The following is an 18760-nucleotide window of genomic DNA, read 5'->3' as shown; positions in this document are numbered from 1 at the left end:
GTAGTTTCCAAAATAGTATACCATGTGTTTGTTTTTTTTTGTTTTTTTTTTTGCTGTTCTGGCACCATAGGGGCTTCCTAAATGTGACATGCCCCCCAAAAACCTTTTCAGAAAAACTCTCCAAAATCCCATTATCGCTCCCTCCCTTCTGTGCCCTCTACAGCGCCCGCCGAACACTTGACATACACATATGAGGTATTTTCTTACTCGAGAGAAATTGGGTTACAAATTTTGAGAGGATTTTTTTCCTTTTACCTCTTGTAAAAATTCAAAAACTGGGTCTACAAGAACATGCGAGTGTAAAAAATGAAGATTTTGAATTTTCTCCTTCACTTTGCTGCTATTCCTGTGAAACACCTAAAGGGTTAACACACTTACTGAATGTCATTTTGAATACTTTGAGGGGTGCCGTTTTTATAATGGGGTCATTTGTGGGGTATTTCTAATATGAAGGCCCTTCAAATCCACTTCAAACCTAAACTGGTCCATGAAAAATTCCGATCAAAATTTCAAAATTTGGTGAAAAATTGGAAAATTGCTGCTGAACTTTGAAGCCCTCTGATGTCTTGCAAAAGTAAAAACATGTCAACTTTATGATGCAAACATAAAGTAGACATATGGTATATGTGAATCAAAATATTATTTATTTAGTGTTTTTTCCTTACAAGCAGAAAAGTTAGAAAAATTCAAAATGTTAAATTTTTTCATAAAATTTTGGAAATTTTCACCAAGAAATTATGCAAGTATCGACAAAATTTGACCACTAACATAAAGTAGAATATGTCACGAAAAAACAATCTCGGAATCAGAATGATAACTAAAAGCATTCCAGAGTTATTATTGCATAAAGTGAAAGTGGTCAGATGTGCAAAAAACGCTCTGGTCCTACAGTGAAAATTGGCCTGGTCCTTAAGGGGTTAAGGGACATCCTTCAGCACAAGAGAGAATGATAGAGATAGGTCAAGGTTTGATCTTGTGACTTTAGTTTTATTTTTAATAGGTAGACATATATAAAAAAAAAATATATAAAAGTTAATAAATACTGTGTTTTGAAGAGATGCTGGTTATTTGATGACTGTACAGTCAGATAATTCATAAGGAGATGTACACTTTAAAGTGATTATCCCATAAAAATATTGGCCCTGATTTACTAAGAGTGGAGTGTAGGTCTCTTTTGGGTTTTAATTCACTCCAAATTTTTTTTCCACGGTATTTATAAAGGTTTCCCTACATTTTGTACTTTTCCCTACATTTTGCTTCTTTTTTATTTATTTTTTTTTTTATTTTTTTTTTTTTATAATATACATGCTCTGATCTGTAGGGTTTTCCTCAGCTTAAATCCACCACATTTTCTGTGGAAGCCTTAGTAAATATGTTGGATTTTTGTGAAAATGTCGGGAACGCGCCCTTTTTTTGTGACCATGGAGAGTTAGTCGGGTTTTTTCAATTCTGGCGCAGGCAAAATTTCTGGCGCAATGCACCAGAATCTGGCACACAACCCACAAAACATTGCGGGTTTGCAATAGTAAATGAGGGCCATTGTGTGTATTTAACATTTATAAACATTAATTCATAGCAATTGATTAAAAATCTGTTTGTCATAAAATCTTACACAGATAGTGGTCGAGCCCCCTTTTGTTCCTTGTCCTGCTGATTTCTGTGTCCATCTTTGGCCTCCAATGGTGGACAAACAAGCTTTCACTATGCATTGATACATGTGTAAAAATGTTTTCCTTATATACTTCCTTTGTGCTCTTTTATTGTCCTCTAACTGTAAAGACAAAGAACAAGTACTGTGCAGCAATTAAATGAAATGTATTTATGAATGGGAAAATGGATTTATGTCTTGTTCTATTTAGTTTTCTCTCTTTACATATACAGGCTTATAAAAATGCATATAGGAATTTGTAGGTTCAGCATAGAAGAAAATTCAGAGGAAATGAGGTTCCATAGCAGTATGTATTAGTGAGATATCTGGAGCTGTATGTGAGGGACTACTCTCTATTCAGGTCAGTGGAGGGAAACAGAAGAACTGAGCGCTGGGAATTAGGTAGGTGGAGTCACCAAGAGCAATGAATTCTTGAAAACATAGCTGCTTCCTGACTTTATGGTCACCGTGGTGCCACGTAGAGAAAGTGAAATGACCAGAGCTGCAGAGACGTCAGGAACAAGGCTGAAAAGGGTAAAAACTACACTGGAGAGCAGTAGATTTGGCATAGGGAGTGTTAGAATAGTAATATGTATTATTATTTCTGAGTGTTACCTAAAGGGATAACCGCTTCAAGTAGTTCATAAACTGGCTTTTAGTTACTTTCTGAAGAGATTCAGAATGACACAGCCTGTTTACATAAGACAGCTCTGTATTGCAACCCTAATTATGTCACTCCTGGGGAAGTGCAAGCCACAGTCTCTCTGACCATAAACATGAATGGCTAAACAGCAGGGCAGCTGAAGATTTCTATCAGAGCGGGCTATAGAGCATTGGACTTAGCACTCTGCACTGGAACATCTCTCTCAATTTCAGAGCAGATGAGCTGAAGTACCAGATCACTTTTGAGTTTTTCTCTGCAATACATAAGAAGACAACAGATACAGTGCAGGACTGGTAAAGGTAAAAGAGATAGCAGATTTATTGTCTCTGCCCCTCATTGTACAACAATACATTGTTCACCCCATAGCCGTCATGCTTATTTGTGCCTGTAATAATTCATTTGACACACAGTAACCACACTGTAACAATCTTGGCACTTGTATTGTGATATGAGATCTTTTAGGTTTTCCTTGGCTGCTGTCTCACATTCAGCAGTTTGTTCTGTGACATAACTTGTTCTTAGTCTCTGTACAAGTATCTTTTTTCTCCCACCTTAGAAATCCATTTCTGTTCTTTATTATCGTTTGTGGTCTTATAATAGTTGCAGCAGAGAACGCCAGTGCACATTTTGCCCACACAGGCAGCCCTTTCACCTGCATAGGGATCACAGGCCAAGCAGGACCTTCCATCTATCTGTGGTATTCAGCCTTGCCGTTTTCTCCTCCACAGGGCACTTCTGTTGTGGGAGGTTGTAGAATTCTGAGATCGTTCACAATGACTGGGCCATTCTGATTGTTTATATTGCCTCTTAGCTATCTATATATCTAAATATGCTTCTGTATAGTTGCATATTTAGCACTAATCAAGTCCTCCAGCCATCTCCATTATGCACTCTTGTTAGTGCAGGCACTGGGTTACACCACATTTCGGACAGCTAGGATGCTCACACATTTTAAGCAAGCTCAAAAAGAGACTGTTTTTACACAATGCGGATCTGTCACATTATTGTCCGAGTATTTTTAAAATGATAGTAAAAGTGTGTTTTTGCCAGGACACTACATGAGAACATTCCGTGGAGTTAACTGTGGTGCGTATTCCTTTTGAAAACAATACCAATCCATGTGCCAATAATCTCAGTGTGAACATGCTCTAAGAGTATCCTTAGGGGCTTCTAATTTGCTGTGATTTCTACTGCATTAGAAAAAGCATTCTTTTTTTTGTTGGCACCAAAAGAAGAAGAAAAAGCATGAATCTGGGAATAATTCCTGCTTTGAATACTTTTGCTGTGCGATGCATATGTGTTACTTGTCAATCTGTTTACCTTTTTCTTATCTGTAATATATTTGTCAGCCAACAAATTGTTTCACTTCTTTCGTTGATTCCCTGGAGGCAGAAAGTATTTTTCTTACACGCTACACTAAACTATGTCATATAAACAGACCCATTTACTTTTACCTAACATGGCACTAATGTTCAGTAACTTGGATGTTTGAAAAGCCAAAGGACTGCACTTATTTAGACTAACCACAGGGGAACATTTTTGTGACCATTTCGATGGCTATGTTACATTCAAACAGCCATTGTAAGCAGGTGCTCTGGGACAGCAGGTGTATGGTCAGGCGTTTGTGTTGTACGAATGTGCACGCGTAAATAGTGTATCACACTGGCACATAAACTAGGTCATCAAGTGTTAACTTGGCTAAGACTGGATTGGAATGTCTAATACTGTAATTGTTTATATATTCCTGGACCTAGCGTGGACAAGCAGGACTTAAACATACAAAGTGTACATTGTCAACTACATTAAAAGACCTGAAAAATGTTCATGTAGCATAGTGACTTGTTCATTTCAGGAATTAACCATTGAATTTCTTAAAGTGCTTTAAACCCTTTTCGTCTTTTAACCGTGTGCTGCAACATGTTTTTCTGCCATTTCCCCGTCTGTGTTTTATAACCAGCTGACCCCTTGATTCTTATTTTATTTATAGATGTTTTCCACAGTGCCGGAGATGCCACAGCCAAACTCCCAGCTGCATTTGTCTCGTAAAAGGAGCACTGACTCAAAGCCGCCTTCCTGCAGCGAGAGGCCTTTAACACTTTTCCACACAACACATTCCACAGAGAAAGGTGGGTGTGTAAGAGACTCCCATTTTAGTTATTGCAAATGTAATAATATTTTTTTTTTTTTTACTGAAATATGTTGCGATTGTTCAGTGCCATAGCAATTTTATATTTTATATCCATCGATAATTTGATTTAGGGCTATAGATTATTGATATACTCTATAGATTATTGATATTTTATTACAATGTGTCCAAAAGAAATTGACAACTTATGTATCAGTTTGTCAATAAGTATTTGAAAACTATTGATAGCTTCTCTTTGTATTTGCCTGCCTCACCAGTCTTTATGCATAGATCTCTTCTTGGTTGGTAGAGGTAGAGATCTATTAAAGGGGTTCTCCGGTGCTTACACATCTTATCCCCTATTCAAAGGATAGGGGATAAGATGCCTGATCGCGGGAGTCCCGCAGCTGGGGACGCCTGTGATCATGCACGCGGCACCCCGTTTGTAATCGGCCCCCGGAGCGTGTTCGCTCCGGGTCTGATTACGGGCGACTACAGGGCCGGCGAGGTGTGACGTCACGCCTCCGCCCCCGTGTGACGTCATGCTCCGCCCCTCAATGCAAGCCTACGGGAGGGGGCGTGACGCCCCCTCCCGTAGGCTTGCATTGAGGGGCGGAGCGTGACGTCACACGGGGGCGGAGGCGTGACGTCACACGCCGCCGGCCCTGTAGTCACCCGTAATCAGACCCGGAGCAATGTATCCAATGTACACTTTGGATAGGGGATAAGATGTGTAAGCACCGGAGAACCCCTTTAATCAGGGCTGTTGAGGCAGCAAAAAGAATGGGGGGACAACTCTGTTGACTTGTTCATGCAGCCTGAAACTAATTAGTTTCCCTTTTTTAAAATGATGCTTACTTTTGCTTCTATAGCCACTGCAGTTGGTATAGCCTCTACACTTGTACACAACACAATGGCCCTGATTTACTAAGAATGAAGTATAGTTTCTTTGTGGGTTTTAATTCCCTAAAAAATTTGTCCCACGGTATTTACTAAGGTTTTCCTACATTTTGCACTTTCCCTTCATTTAGCTTTTTTTTACACGTGTGGGGTTTTCCTCAGGTCAAATTCACTACATTTTCTGTGGAAACCTTAGTAAATATGTTGGGTTTTTGTGAAAATGTCATGGTTATGCCCCTTTTTCAGGTTTTCTCAGTAAAATGGAGAGTTAGTAGTTTTTTTCTTCAATTCTGCCACAAATTCTGGCGCACAACCCAACAAAACATGTTGAGTTTACAATAGTAAATCAGGGCCAATGTGATTCCTCCCAATAAACTACCTTTTATCCACTGGCCTCCCTCTCTGTGTACAGCCTGTGTGAGCTGTCTTCCAAGTGTCCACAATCTGGGCATTTTTTTTTTTAACATATCTATTTTTTTATTTATTATTCTTTTTATTGAGGGTAGGGGCAGCTTTTATTTATTCATTTATTTTTTTATTTATTTTTATTTAGCATTTTTTTTCTCCCTACTTCAGAACTTGACTGTGCAATATTTTATTCACTAATATTATAATATAACATTAAATATCTGTTTGTGATTTACTGACAGACAACCTACTAGGCCTGCCTAGAGATAACATACACACATCAACACCCCATGATCATGTTGCAGGGACAAGAGAGAACCCCCCTCCTTCACCACCACCATTAACCAACATAGATGCTGCAATTGCTGTTCACTTATGTACAGGAAAAACTTAGTTATTTTTGATCCTGGCCATTGCACCTAAGATGTTGTGTTTGCCACTGGGACAGCTCCAGAGCCAATGGCATCCATACCATACATGTCAAGGTGTGCAGAGCCTCTCGGAATATCAACATACAGTTACGTAATTTTGCATATTACATTAGAATGTGCACTGTAACTAAAAGGTGAAGGATTTCTTCTTTTTACATATACCCTATGGAGGAGATTTATCAAAACCTGTGTAGAGGAACAGTTGACCAGTTGCACATAGCAACCAATCAGATCGCTTCTTAAATTTTTGAAAAGGCCTTTTAAACATGAAATAAGCAACTGGTCAACTATGGGCAAGTGGTCAACTCTTCTTCTGCACATGTTTTGATAAATCTCCCCCATTTAGAATAACAGTGTGTCAAACTCAAAAACAGTAGGTTTCCTTAATCACAACTCCTAATATTGTCTGTAGGACACATCAGAAACACCCACATGTGACCCCAATTTGGAAACTACACCCCTCACGGAACGTCACAAGGGGTATAGTGAGCCTTAACACCCTTCAGGTCTTTGACAAATTTTCGTTATAGCTGGACATGCAAATTAAAAAAAAGTTTGTAACCCCATTTCTTCTGAATATATAAATACACCATATATGGAAGTAAAGTGCTCTGCGGGTGAACTACAATGCCCAGAAGAGAAGGCGAGCCATTGGGCTTTTTGAGAGAATTAGGCTGGAATTGATGGCTATGTGTGTTTACAAAGCCCCCATGGTGCCAGAACAGTGGACCCCCTCCACATGTGACCCCATTTTGGAAACACCCCTCACGAAATGTAGCAAGGGGTGCAGTGAGCATTTACGCTCCACAGGTGTCTAACAGATTTTTTGAACAGTCGTCCATAAAAATAAAAAATGTAATTTTTCATTTGCACAGCCCACTGTTCCAAAGATCTGTCAAATACCAGTGGGGTATAAATGCTCACTGCACCCCTTATTAAGTTCTGTGAGGGGTGTAGTTTCCAAAATAGTGTGCCATGTGTTTTTTTTTTTTTTTTTTTTACTGTTCTGGCATCATTGGGGCTTCCTAAATGCGACATGCCCCTTAAAACCATTTCAGCAAAATTCGCTCTCCAAAAGCCCAATGTTGCTCCTTCCCTTCTGAGCCCTCTAGTGCACCCGCAAATCACTTTACATACACATATGAGGTATTTCCTTACTCGAGAGAAATGGGGTTACAAATTTTGTGGGGCATTTTCTCCTATTACTCCTTGTGAAAATGAAAAGTTTGGGGTAACACAAGCATTTCAGTGTGAAAAATAAAAATTTTCATTTACACGTCCAACTTTAATGAAAGTTCGTCAATCACCTGTGGGGTGTTAAGGCTCACTGTACCCCTTGTGGGGTGTAGTTTCCAAAATTTCCTTGAGGGATGTAGTTTCCAAAATTTCAGCAAAATTTTAATTCCTAAAGCCAAATGTGACTCCTCTTCTGAGCATTGTAGTTAGCCCGCAGAGCACTTTACGCCCTAATATGGGGTATTTCCATACTCAGAAGAGATGGGGTTACAAATTTTGGGGGGCATTTTCTCCCATTACCCTTTGTAAAAATGGTAAATTTTCACTTTTGGGAAAAAAAATGTTTATTCATTTACACGTCCGACTTTAACGAAAAGTCGTCCAACACCTGTGGGTTGTTAAGGCTCACTGGACCCCTTGTTACATACCTTTAGGGGTGTAGTTTCCAAAATTGGATGCCATGTGGGTTTTATTTTGCTGGTCTGGCACCATAGGGGCTTCCTAAATGTGACATGACCCCCAAAAACCATTTCAGAAAAATTCACTCTCCAAAATCCCACTGTCGCTCCTTCCCTTCTGTGCCCTCTACTGCGCCCACCAAACACTTCACATACACATATGAGGTATTTCCTTACACGAGAGAAATTGGGTTACAAATTTTGGGGGGCTTTTACTCCTTGGTCTACAAGGGTCTGCAAGAACATGCGAGTGCTTTGCTGCTATTCCTGTGAAACACCTAAAGGGTTAACACACTTTCTGAATGTCATTTTGAATACTTTGAGGGGTGCAGTTTTTATAATGGGGTCATTTATGGGGTATTTCTAATATGAAGGCCCTTCAAATCCACTTCAAAACTGAACTGGTCCCTTAAAAATTCAGATTTTGAAAATTTTGTGAAAAATTGGAAAATTGCTGCTGAACTTTGAAGTCCTCTGATGTCTTCCAAAAGTAAAAACATGTCAACTATATGATGCAAACATAAAGTAGACATTGTTTTTGTGAATCAATATATCATTTATTTGGAATGTCTGTTTTCCTTACAAGCAGAGAGCTTCAAAGTTAGAAAAATGCAAAATTTAAAAATTTTTCAAGAAATTTTGGAATTTTTCACCAAGAAATGATGCAAGTATCGACAAAAATTTACCACTAACATGAAGTAGAATATGTCACGAAAAAACAATCTCAGAATCAGAATGAAAAGTAAAAGCATCCCAGAGTTATTAATGCTTAAAGTGACAGTGGTCAGAATTGCAAAAAAATGCTCCCGTCCCTAGGGTTATAATGGGCTCCGTCCCCAAGGAGTTAAAAAGTAAAACTATACTTGATGTGGCATGATTTTTACAGTTGTCTTTTCCGCAGAGACGTGGGAAGAATTATTAAAATGTTTTCTTGCATGCCTACTTTGGTAATTTCTTGGGTAGTCTATGAAAGCTGGATTCAATCAAAGATGCTTTCATAACTCTGTCTGCAAACAGTCATCACCCTGGATTGTATAAACTTTTCATTTCATAGATTTTAAAACGTTTTCTGGGCATCCTGGAGTGGCTTATTTTGTCCTGAACTTATACTAGGTTATTGTTGTAAGATTATATTAAAGTGCAAGGAGACACACACATTTTTTAAAACTGTAACATCTAGAAATATCGGGTTTGAGTTCTCCCCTTTGAATCAAAGTTAAGGGGCAGGAGCCAAGATACATTTATATATGAAAATACAGATCAAAAACACATGTGAATGAAATAAATAGGTTAATGTGATCTGTACATAAATGGAGAATGTGTATTTATGGGCAGATATATTGGAGAATGTTGCGAATTGATAATTAGCATTTAATGTAGACAGAACTAATGTAATTAATTGCAAACCTAAGTGGTCTCTTCTTGTTTTTAGCCTTTTATCTACCTTTATTTTATTACTCTGCTCCCTTCTCTCTCTATCTTCTAATTATAGTTACATAGTTAGTATGGTTGAAAAAAGACATACGTCATCAAATTCAACCAAGGGATTGAAGGGAAGGGGTATCCTCCTTTTTCTTTTTCCTATTTCAAATGTTATGTCCTTTTTGTTTCCCTCTCTAGCATGCTTGTGGTCGTCCTCTAGGTCGCGCTTACTTTCACTTACTCACTCTTGCTCTCATTTGCCTGTGCTTCCTCATTAAATTATGTGCGAGCTCCCACGCTTTCATATGCGTATGCTTCCTCTGGTTTGTACAACCCTCCCATATGCATGTTCTCTCTATCTCTCTCTCTCTATCTCTCTTTCTCTCTCTCTCTCTCTCTTTCTCTCTCTCTCTCTCTTAATCACATCATCCCTGTCTTTCTCACTCTTTCTTGTCTCCCGGTGTTTCTTATATGCACACACTGTTTCTCGTATGCACACTATGCACACACTCCTCCTCTCTTTATTGTTTGTGCACTCTCCCTTCCTCTCTCTAGTATGTGTGTGCTTATGATCTCTTGTGTGCACGTGCCCCCTCTCTCCCTTATAGGACTCCAACCTTCTTTCCTTTTTTCTATTTGAAATGTTCTGTCCTTTTTCCTGCCCTCTCTAGCATGCTTGTGGTGAACCTCTAGGTTGCTCTTACTGTCGCTTCTTCACTTTTACTCTCATATGCCTGTGCTGAAATAAAGCAGTGGGCAAGAAGATCTGTGTAACACTCACGTTTCAGAAGACAGAAACTCCGGTGGATGTAGATCCACTGGACCTATGTGGCAGATGACTCGGACCGTACCAGGGAGCGGAGTCTAAGGTGCCGCAGCAAAGTGGTATGGACTTGCTGCAGCAGGCGGCACACAGGTTGCTACCCCTGGCACGGCTCGACCAAACAGGCAGCTGAGGAGATGCGAGGCACAGGAGGGATAAGGCAGCTCGTAGTCTGGATAGCAGAAGGTCAGGGCAGGTGGCAAGGTAGCGTAGTCAGGACGTAGCAGGAGGTCAATAGGCAGGCGGCAGAGAAGCAAGGTTGGGTCACAAAAGCATCAGATACACGGCCAAGGCAGAAACAGGAATGCTTTCTCTCAGGCTCAAGGCAACAAAGATCCAGCAGGGGAGTGAGGAGAGTGGAGGAATATATAAATGAGCCACAGGTGAATCACACTGAGCGCACTGGCCCTTTAAATCTTAAAGCTCCGGCGCGCGCGCCCTAAAGGACGGGGACATGCGCTCCGGAGCAGTGAGGCAGAGGATGGGGCAGGAGAAGCACCAGGTGAGTGACGTACTGGGGCTCACATGTGGGCGCGTCCCGCAATGCGAGTCCCAGCCCTGCCCGCAGCAGCAGGTAATGGGACCATGCGCTCACGGCCAGCGTGTGTGGCCGGAGCGCATAACATAACAATCTTTTTAAGAAAAATAAAGATTTATTATAAAAATGAAGTACAGAACTTTATAAGGTGAACATTGAGCTGAATTGGCGCATCTTCTGTGTCAAATGTAGATTGTTAGTTGCTGAAGAAAAATATGAAATAGGCGGATAACCTGCTGTAACTGTCACGGAGCCTAAAATCTGTAAGAGTATCCACAATAAATGTGAAGTGGATGGAGTGCATCACGTTTCTCATCTAGGAAAGAAATACAGAAAATTTACTGTGAAATACAGAATACATTTGCAGCATTGAATATATGAAATACTCATTTTAAATAAAGCTTTATAGCACAGGGATATTAAATAATTCCCAAAAGTAATAATGAAAGAATAAGGATCGCTGTGGTTCAAAGCATATAAAATTCTGGACACTGGCAGCTATTTTTTGACATCTCTTATACTTTAATAATAGTCAACAGCACCTTTGTGAATAGTTTGTGCACCCAGACCCTCAGCTATTGTACTAAAGGTCTTTACTTACGGTAATTGAAGCAATTATTGTAGAAAAAGGACCATTTAAATCCAGGCGCTGCTTACGCCAAAGATGCAAGAATGCAGGTAGGCATTATTAACCAGATACTTTTATTTATATAACAGCATACAGGTTAGCAAGATCATGATGCGTTTCGGAGTCTATTACCCCTTCCTCAGATGATCTAAGGTACTACTGATACCAGCAGACCTTATATAGTGGCAACATGGAGGTGATACAGGTCAAAGGGGTGGACTTGATGTGATGTCACATCCAGTTCACTTACAAACATCATAGGCAGAATTACAAAAAATACAAAACACATACAATTGTGAAATGACTAAATACATATAGAGTAAAACCCAAATTCAATAAAAACAGAATTAATTAAATACATAAAAACAACTGCAGACGATTATTGCTCTGATAGGAAGTACATCCCGGTCATACTGAGTCAGAAAGAGGCTCTGTTACAATTGTAAACAATGCAACAGAGTCAGAAAGAGGCTCTGTTGCAATTGTAAACATTGTAGCATTCTGAGCTCATTGTAAACACAAGCAGCCCGATAGAAGAAAAGGAGCTGATGAGCTCTCCGGAAGCAGCGCGCGCCAGCGTTTCCCTGACAGGCATCGCTAAGGACGCTTCGCTATGTCAGCAGGTCTGTAAACACTGAAGCAGCCAATCCGGTTGAATCGCCTATATTCAGTGATAAGATGTGAAAGCTGGAACTGTTTGGCAGAAGACAGGTTTTTGACAGGTTGGAAAGCAATGTTTAGTATCTCGATCACTTTTCATTATTCCCTGCCAAATGGCAACTACCATGTTCCAAATGTGGTGCATACCCACACTGTCTTTTACAAAATATGTGTGTATATATAGAGATATAGGGACATTTTTTGCCACTGTGATAAATATCATTAATTAATGGAGCATGTGCCACCATTATAACTTATCCCATAACCATTACATGTATTGTCATGAATAAAACACAGTGCCCCACATATTTCTAACAGTAATGATGTGGTTTCCTTATTCCCCCTTGTTACTATGCTCTGTTTCATGTAAATGTAGTGTCTGTTTCCTCTGTACCCAGTTCAGTAGGCAAACTGTACTGTACTTTTTTAGAAATAATAAATATTGGTGGAGTGGATTTGCTTCATTGCTTTTCAGCAGATGTTTTGGCTGATCTCTGCAGGACCCATATCAGGGCTTTCACAACTAGTTCACTCCAAAGTCCACACTGTTGTCTGTATATATGCATGTATAACAGTGCTTCAGAAATAACTCAATGTGACTTGATAACGTTAGTAAGGACTCTGCTACACTTGTCTCGGCGTGGAGGTGCTGAGATCATCTGAAAAGTCTGAGCATTTGCTTGTTAGGGATGAACTTCCACACAACTATCTTTTTAATGGGGCTGTTAAACTACACGTCCCTAGTAATAATTCTTGCTCAGAATAAAGACTGAAGACTAAAGTCTTTAGATCAAGGCTCACTATTTGTATTAACTGTATTTCTGTAAATTTACTGGCGAAATTTGTTGTCTGAAATATTGAAAAAAGCTCTTGCCAAAATGTTATTGTAGACTTACAAACCAGTTAATATTTATTAAGTTACTACCTGAGTACCTTTCCTTCCTCATCCTTTTGACTTCATATCCCATCCTCATGTATTGTTGTTGTATCCGACCTCCTATCCCGACCTCCTATCCTGTCCTCCTATCCCATTCTCCTTAATTGGACCTCCTATCCTGACCTCCTATCCCGACCTCCTATCCCGACCTCCTATCCCGACCTCCTATCCCGACCTCCTATCCCGACCTCCTATCCCGACCTCCTATCCCGACCTCCTATCCCGACCTCCTATCCCGACCTCCTATCCCGACCTCCTATCCCGACCTCCTATCCCGACCTCCTATCCCGACCTCCTATCCCGACCTCCTATCCCGACCTCCTATCCCGACCTCCTATCCCGACCTCCTATCCCGACCTCCTATCCCGACCGCCTATCCCGACCGCCTATCCCGACCGCCTATCCCGACCGCCTATCCCGACCGCCTATCCCGACCGCCTATCCCGACCGCCTATCCCGACCGCCTATCCCGACCGCCTATCCCGACCGCCTATCCCGACCGCCTATCCCGACCGCCTATCCCGACCGCCTATCCCGACTGCCTATCTCGACCTCCTATCTCGACCTCCTATCCCGACCTGTAATATGTGTACCAGGTATTGAAAAATCTCCTGCCGTACGGAAGTTATGTGGGAACATATATTTCCCATTGATTTGCATGGGACTTTAAACAAAAACCCCGACCCTCACAAATGGGGGGGGAGTTAAGGGTTAAATTAACTATCCTATATTTTAAGTGGATATATAAGTTGTCACGATGCCGGCTGGCAGGTAGTGGATCCTCTGTGCCAGAGAGGGATTGGCGTGGACCGTGCTAGTGGACCGGTTCTAAGCCACTACTGGTTTTCACCAGAGCCCGCCGCAAAGCGGGATGGTCTTGCTGCGGCGGTAGTGACCAGGTCGTATCCACTAGCAACGGCTCACCTCTCTGGCTGCTGAAGATAGGCGCGGTACAAGGGAGTAGGCAAAAGCAAGGTCGGACGTAGCAGAAGGTCGGGGCAGGCAGCAAGGATCGTAGTCAGGGGCAACGGCAGAAGGTCTGGAAACACAGGCAAGGAACACACAAGGAACGCTTTCACTGGCACTAAGGCAACAAGATCCGGCAAGGGAGTGCAGGGGAAGTGAGGTGATATAGGGAAGTGCACAGGTGAACACACTAATTGGAACCACTGCGCCAATCAGCGGCGCAGTGGCCCTTTAAATCGCAGAGACCCGGCGCGCGCGCGCCCTAGGGAGCGGGGCCGCGCGCGCCGGGACAGAACAGACGGAGAGCGAGTCAGGTAGGGGAGCCGGGGTGCGCATCGCGAGCGGGCGCTACCCGCATCGCGAATCGCATCCCGGCTGGCAGCGGAATCGCAGCGCCCCGGGTCAGAGGACGTGACCGGAGCGCTGCCGCGGGGAGAGTGAAGCGAGCGCTCCGGGGAGGAGCGGGGACCCGGAGCGCTCGGCGTAACAGTACCCCCCCCCTTGGGTCTCCCCCTCTTCTTAGAGCCTGAGAACCTGAGGAGCAGACTTTTGTCTAGGATGTTGTCCTCAGGTTCCCAGGATCTCTCTTCAGGACCACAACCCTCCCAGTCCACTAAAAAAAAATTTTTCCCTCTGACCTTTTTGGCAGCTAAAATTTCTTTGACCGAGAAGATGTCCGAGGAGCCGGAAACAGGAGTGGGAGGAACAGATTTGGGAGAAAAACGGTTGAGGATGAGTGGTTTGAGAAGAGAGACGTGAAAGGCATTAGGGATACGAAGAGAGGGAGGAAGAAGAAGTTTATAAGAGACAGGATTAATTTGACACAAAATTTTGAAAGGACCAAGATAGCGTGGTCCCAACTTGTAGCTAGGGACACGGAAGCGGACATATTTAGCGGAGAGCCATACCTTGTCTCCAGGGGAAAAAACGGGGGGAGCTCTTCTTTTCTTATCCGCGAACTTCTTCATGCGTGATGAAGCCTGTAAGAGAGAATTTTGGGTCTCTCTCCATATGATGGAAAGGTCACGAGAAATTTCATCCACAGCGGGCAGACCAGAGGGCAAGGGAGTAGGGAGGGGGGGAAGAGGGTGACGGCCGTACACCACGAAAAATGGGGATTTGGAGTAAGACTCAGAGACCCTGAAGTTATACGAGAATTCGGCCCATGGGAGGAGATCTGCCCAGTCATCCTGGCGGGAGGAAACAAAATGTCGCAAATAATCACCCAAGATCTGGTTAATCCTTTCTACTTGTCCATTGGACTGGGGATGATATGCAGAAGAAAAATTTAATTTAATCTTGAGTTGTTTACAGAGAGCCCTCCAGAATTTAGACACGAATTGGACGCCTCTATCCGAGACAATCTGCGTAGGCAACCCGTGAAGACGAAAAATGTGTACAAAAAATTGTTTAGCCAACTGAGGCGCAGAAGGAAGACCAGGAAGAGGGATGAAATGTGCCATTTTGGAGAATCGATCAACGACCACCCAAATAACAGTGTTGCCACGGGAAGGGGGTAAATCAGTAATAAAATCCATACCAATCAGAGACCAAGGCTGTTCGGGGACAGGCAGAGGGTGAAGAAAACCAGCGGGCTTCTGGCGAGGAGTCTTATCCCGGGCACAGATAGTGCAGGCTCGCACAAAGTCCACAACATCCGTCTCCAGAGTCGGCCACCAATAGAAGCGGGAGATGAGTTGCACAGATTTCTTGATACCCGCATGACCTGCGAGATGGGAGGAGTGACCCCATTTGAGGATTCCGAGGCGTTGGCGAGGAGAAACAAAGGTCTTTCCTGGAGGAGTCTGCCTGATGGAGGCAGGAGAAGTGGAGATCAGGCAGTCAGGTGGAATGATGTGTTGCGGAGAGAGTTCAACTTCTGAGGCATCCGAGGAACGAGAGAGAGCATCGGCCCTAATGTTCTTATCGGCAGGACGAAAGTGAATCTCAAAATTAAATCGGGCAAAGAACAGAGACCACCGGGCCTGGCGAGGATTCAGCCGTTGGGCAGACTGGAGGTAGGAGAGGTTCTTGTGGTCGGTGTAGATAATAACAGGAGAACTTGATCCCTCCAGCAGATGCCTCCATTCCTCAAGTGCTAATTTAATGGCTAGAAGCTCTCGATCCCCGATGGAGTAGTTCCTCTCCGCTGGAGAGAAGGTCCTAGAGAAAAAACCACAAGTGACAGCATGCCCGGAAGAATTTTTTTGTAGAAGAACAGCTCCAGCTCCCACTGAGGAGGCATCAACCTCCAATAGGAAGGGTTTGGAAGGGTCAGGTCTGGAGAGGACGGGAGCCGAAGAAAAGGCAGACTTGAGTCGTTTAAAGGCGTCTTCTGCTTGAGGAGGCCAGGACTTGGGATCAGCATTTTTTTTGGTTAAAGCCACGATAGGAGCCACAATGGTAGAAAAATGTGGAATAAATTGCCTGTAATAATTGGCGAACCCCAAAAAGCGTTGGATAGCACGGAGTCCGGAGGGGCGTGGCCAATCTAAGACGGCAGAGAGTTTGTCTGGATCCATCTGTAGTCCCTGGCCAGAGACCAAATATCCTAGAAAAGGAAGAGATTGGCATTCAAACAGACATTTCTCAATTTTGGCATAGAGTTGGTTGTCACGAAGTCTCTGAAGAACCATACGGACATGCTGGCGGTGTTCTTCTAGATTGGCAGAAAAAATTAGGATATCGTCCAGATATACAACAACACAGGAGTATAACAGATCACGAAAAATTTCATTGACAAAGTCTTGGAAGACGGCAGGGGCGTTGCACAGTCCAAAGGGCATGACCAGATACTCAAAGTGTCCATCTCTGGTGTTAAATGCCGTTTTCCACTCGTCCCCCTCTCTGATGCGGATGAGGTTATAGGCGCCTCTTAAGTCCAATTTAGTGAAGATGTGGGCACCTTGGAGGCGATCAAAGAGTTCAGAGATGAGGGGTAAGGGGTAGCGGTTCTTAACCGTGATTTTATTAAGACCGCGGTAGTCAATGCAAGGACGTAGGGAGCCATCTTTTTTGGACACAAAGAAAAATCCGGCTCCGGCAGGAGAGGAGGATTTACGGATAAAGCCCTTTTTTAGATTCTCCTGGACGTATTCGGACATGGCAAGAGTCTCTGGGGCAGAGAGAGGATAAATTCTGCCCCGGGGTGGAGTAGTGCCCGGGAGGAGGTCGATAGGGCAATCATAAGGCCTGTGAGGAGGTAGAGTCTCAGCTTGTTTTTTGCAGAAAACATCCGCGAAGTCCATATAGGCCTTAGGGAGACCGGTTACTGGAGGAACCACAGAGTTACGGCAAGGGTTACTGGGAACCGGTTTTAGACAGTTCTTGGAACAAGAGGACCCCCAACTCTTGATCTCCCCAGTGGACCAATCCAGGGTAGGGGAATGAAGTTGAAGCCAGGGAAGTCCAAGGAGAATTTCCGAGGTGCAATTGGGGAGGACCAAAAGTTCAATCCTCTCATGATGAGATCCGATGCTCATAAGAAGGGGCTCCGTGCGGAAACGTATGGTACAGTCCAATCTTTCATTATTTACACAATTGATGTAGAGGGGTCTGGCGAGACTGGTCACCGGGATGTTGAACCTGTTGACGAGAGAGGCCAAAATAAAATTTCCTGCGGATCCAGAGTCCAAGAAGGCCACTGTAGAGAAGGAGAAGGCAGAGGCAGACATCCGCACAGGCACAGTAAGACGTGGAGAAGCAGAGTAGACATCAAGGACTGTCTCACCTTTGTGCGGAGTCAGCGTACGTCTTTCCAGGCGGGGAGGACGGATAGGACAATCTCTCAGGAAGTGTTCGGTACTAGCACAGTACAGGCAGAGGTTCTCCATACGGCGTCGTGTCCTCTCTTGAGGTGTCAGGCGAGACCGGTCGACCTGCATAGCCTCCACGGCGGGAGGCACAGGAACAGATTGCAGGGGACCAGAGGAGAGAGGAGCCGAGGAGAAGAAACGCCTCGTGCGAACAGAGTCCATATCTTGGCGGAGTTCCTGACGCCTTTCGGAAAAACGCATGTCAATGCGAGTGGCTAGGTGAATAAGTTCATGTAGATTAGCAGGAATTTCTCGTGCGGCCAGAACATCTTTAATGTTGCTGGATAGGCCTTTTTTGAAGGTCGCGCAGAGGGCCTCATTATTCCAGGACAATTCTGAAGCAAGAGTACGGAATTGTACGGCATACTCGCCAACGGAAGAATTACCCTGGACCAGGTTCAACAGGGCAGTCTCAGCAGAAGAGGCTCGGGCAGGTTCCTCAAAGACACTTCGGATTTCCGAGAAGAAGGAGTGTACAGAGGCAGTGACGGGGTCATTGCGGTCCCAGAGCGGTGTGGCCCATGACAGGGCTTTTCCGGACAGAAGGCTGACTACGAAAGCCACCTTAGACCTTTCAGTGGGAAACAGGTCCGACATCATCTCCAGATGCAGGGAACATTGGGAAAGAAAGCCACGGCAAAACTTAGAGTCCCCATCAAATTTATCCGGCAAGGATAAGCGTATCCCAGGAGCGGCCACTCGCTGCGGAGGAGGTGCAGGAGCTGGCGGAGGAGATGACTGCTGAAGCTGTGGTAGTAACTGTTGTAGCATAACGGTCAGTTGAGACAGCTGTTGGCCTTGTTGCGCTATCTGTTGTGACTGCTGGGCGACCACCGTGGTGAGGTCAGCGACAACTGGCAGAGGAACTTCAGCGGGATCCATGGCCGGATCTACTGTCACGATGCCGGCTGGCAGGTAGTGGATCCTCTGTGCCAGAGAGGGATTGGCGTGGACCGTGCTAGTGGACCGGTTCTAAGCCACTACTGGTTTTCACCAGAGCCCGCCGCAAAGCGGGATGGTCTTGCTGCGGCGGTAGTGACCAGGTCGTATCCACTAGCAACGGCTCACCTCTCTGGCTGCTGAAGATAGGCGCGGTACAAG

At 43.7% G+C, this 18760-nt stretch overlaps 1 protein-coding gene across 5 annotated transcripts in view; it reads left to right on the top strand.

Annotated features, from left to right (window-relative positions):
- ARHGAP26 (Rho GTPase activating protein 26) overlaps nt 1–18760 on the top strand; it is a 412307-nt gene that overhangs the window by 273934 nt on the left and 119613 nt on the right. For all 5 annotated transcript variants that reach the window (XM_056574910.1, XM_056574908.1, XM_056574907.1 and 2 more), the window contains one exon: nt 4300–4438. In XM_056574910.1, coding sequence (XP_056430885.1) covers nt 4300–4438 — 139 coding nt within the window. The remainder of the gene's footprint in view (nt 1–4299; nt 4439–18760) is intronic.

This window comes from Hyla sarda, chromosome 4, assembly GCF_029499605.1.
Source record: "Hyla sarda isolate aHylSar1 chromosome 4, aHylSar1.hap1, whole genome shotgun sequence".
Taxonomy (NCBI): domain Eukaryota; kingdom Metazoa; phylum Chordata; class Amphibia; order Anura; family Hylidae; genus Hyla; species Hyla sarda.
The sequence above is the reverse complement of the archived record's forward strand: the minus strand, read 5'-3'. Positions and strand labels throughout refer to the sequence as shown.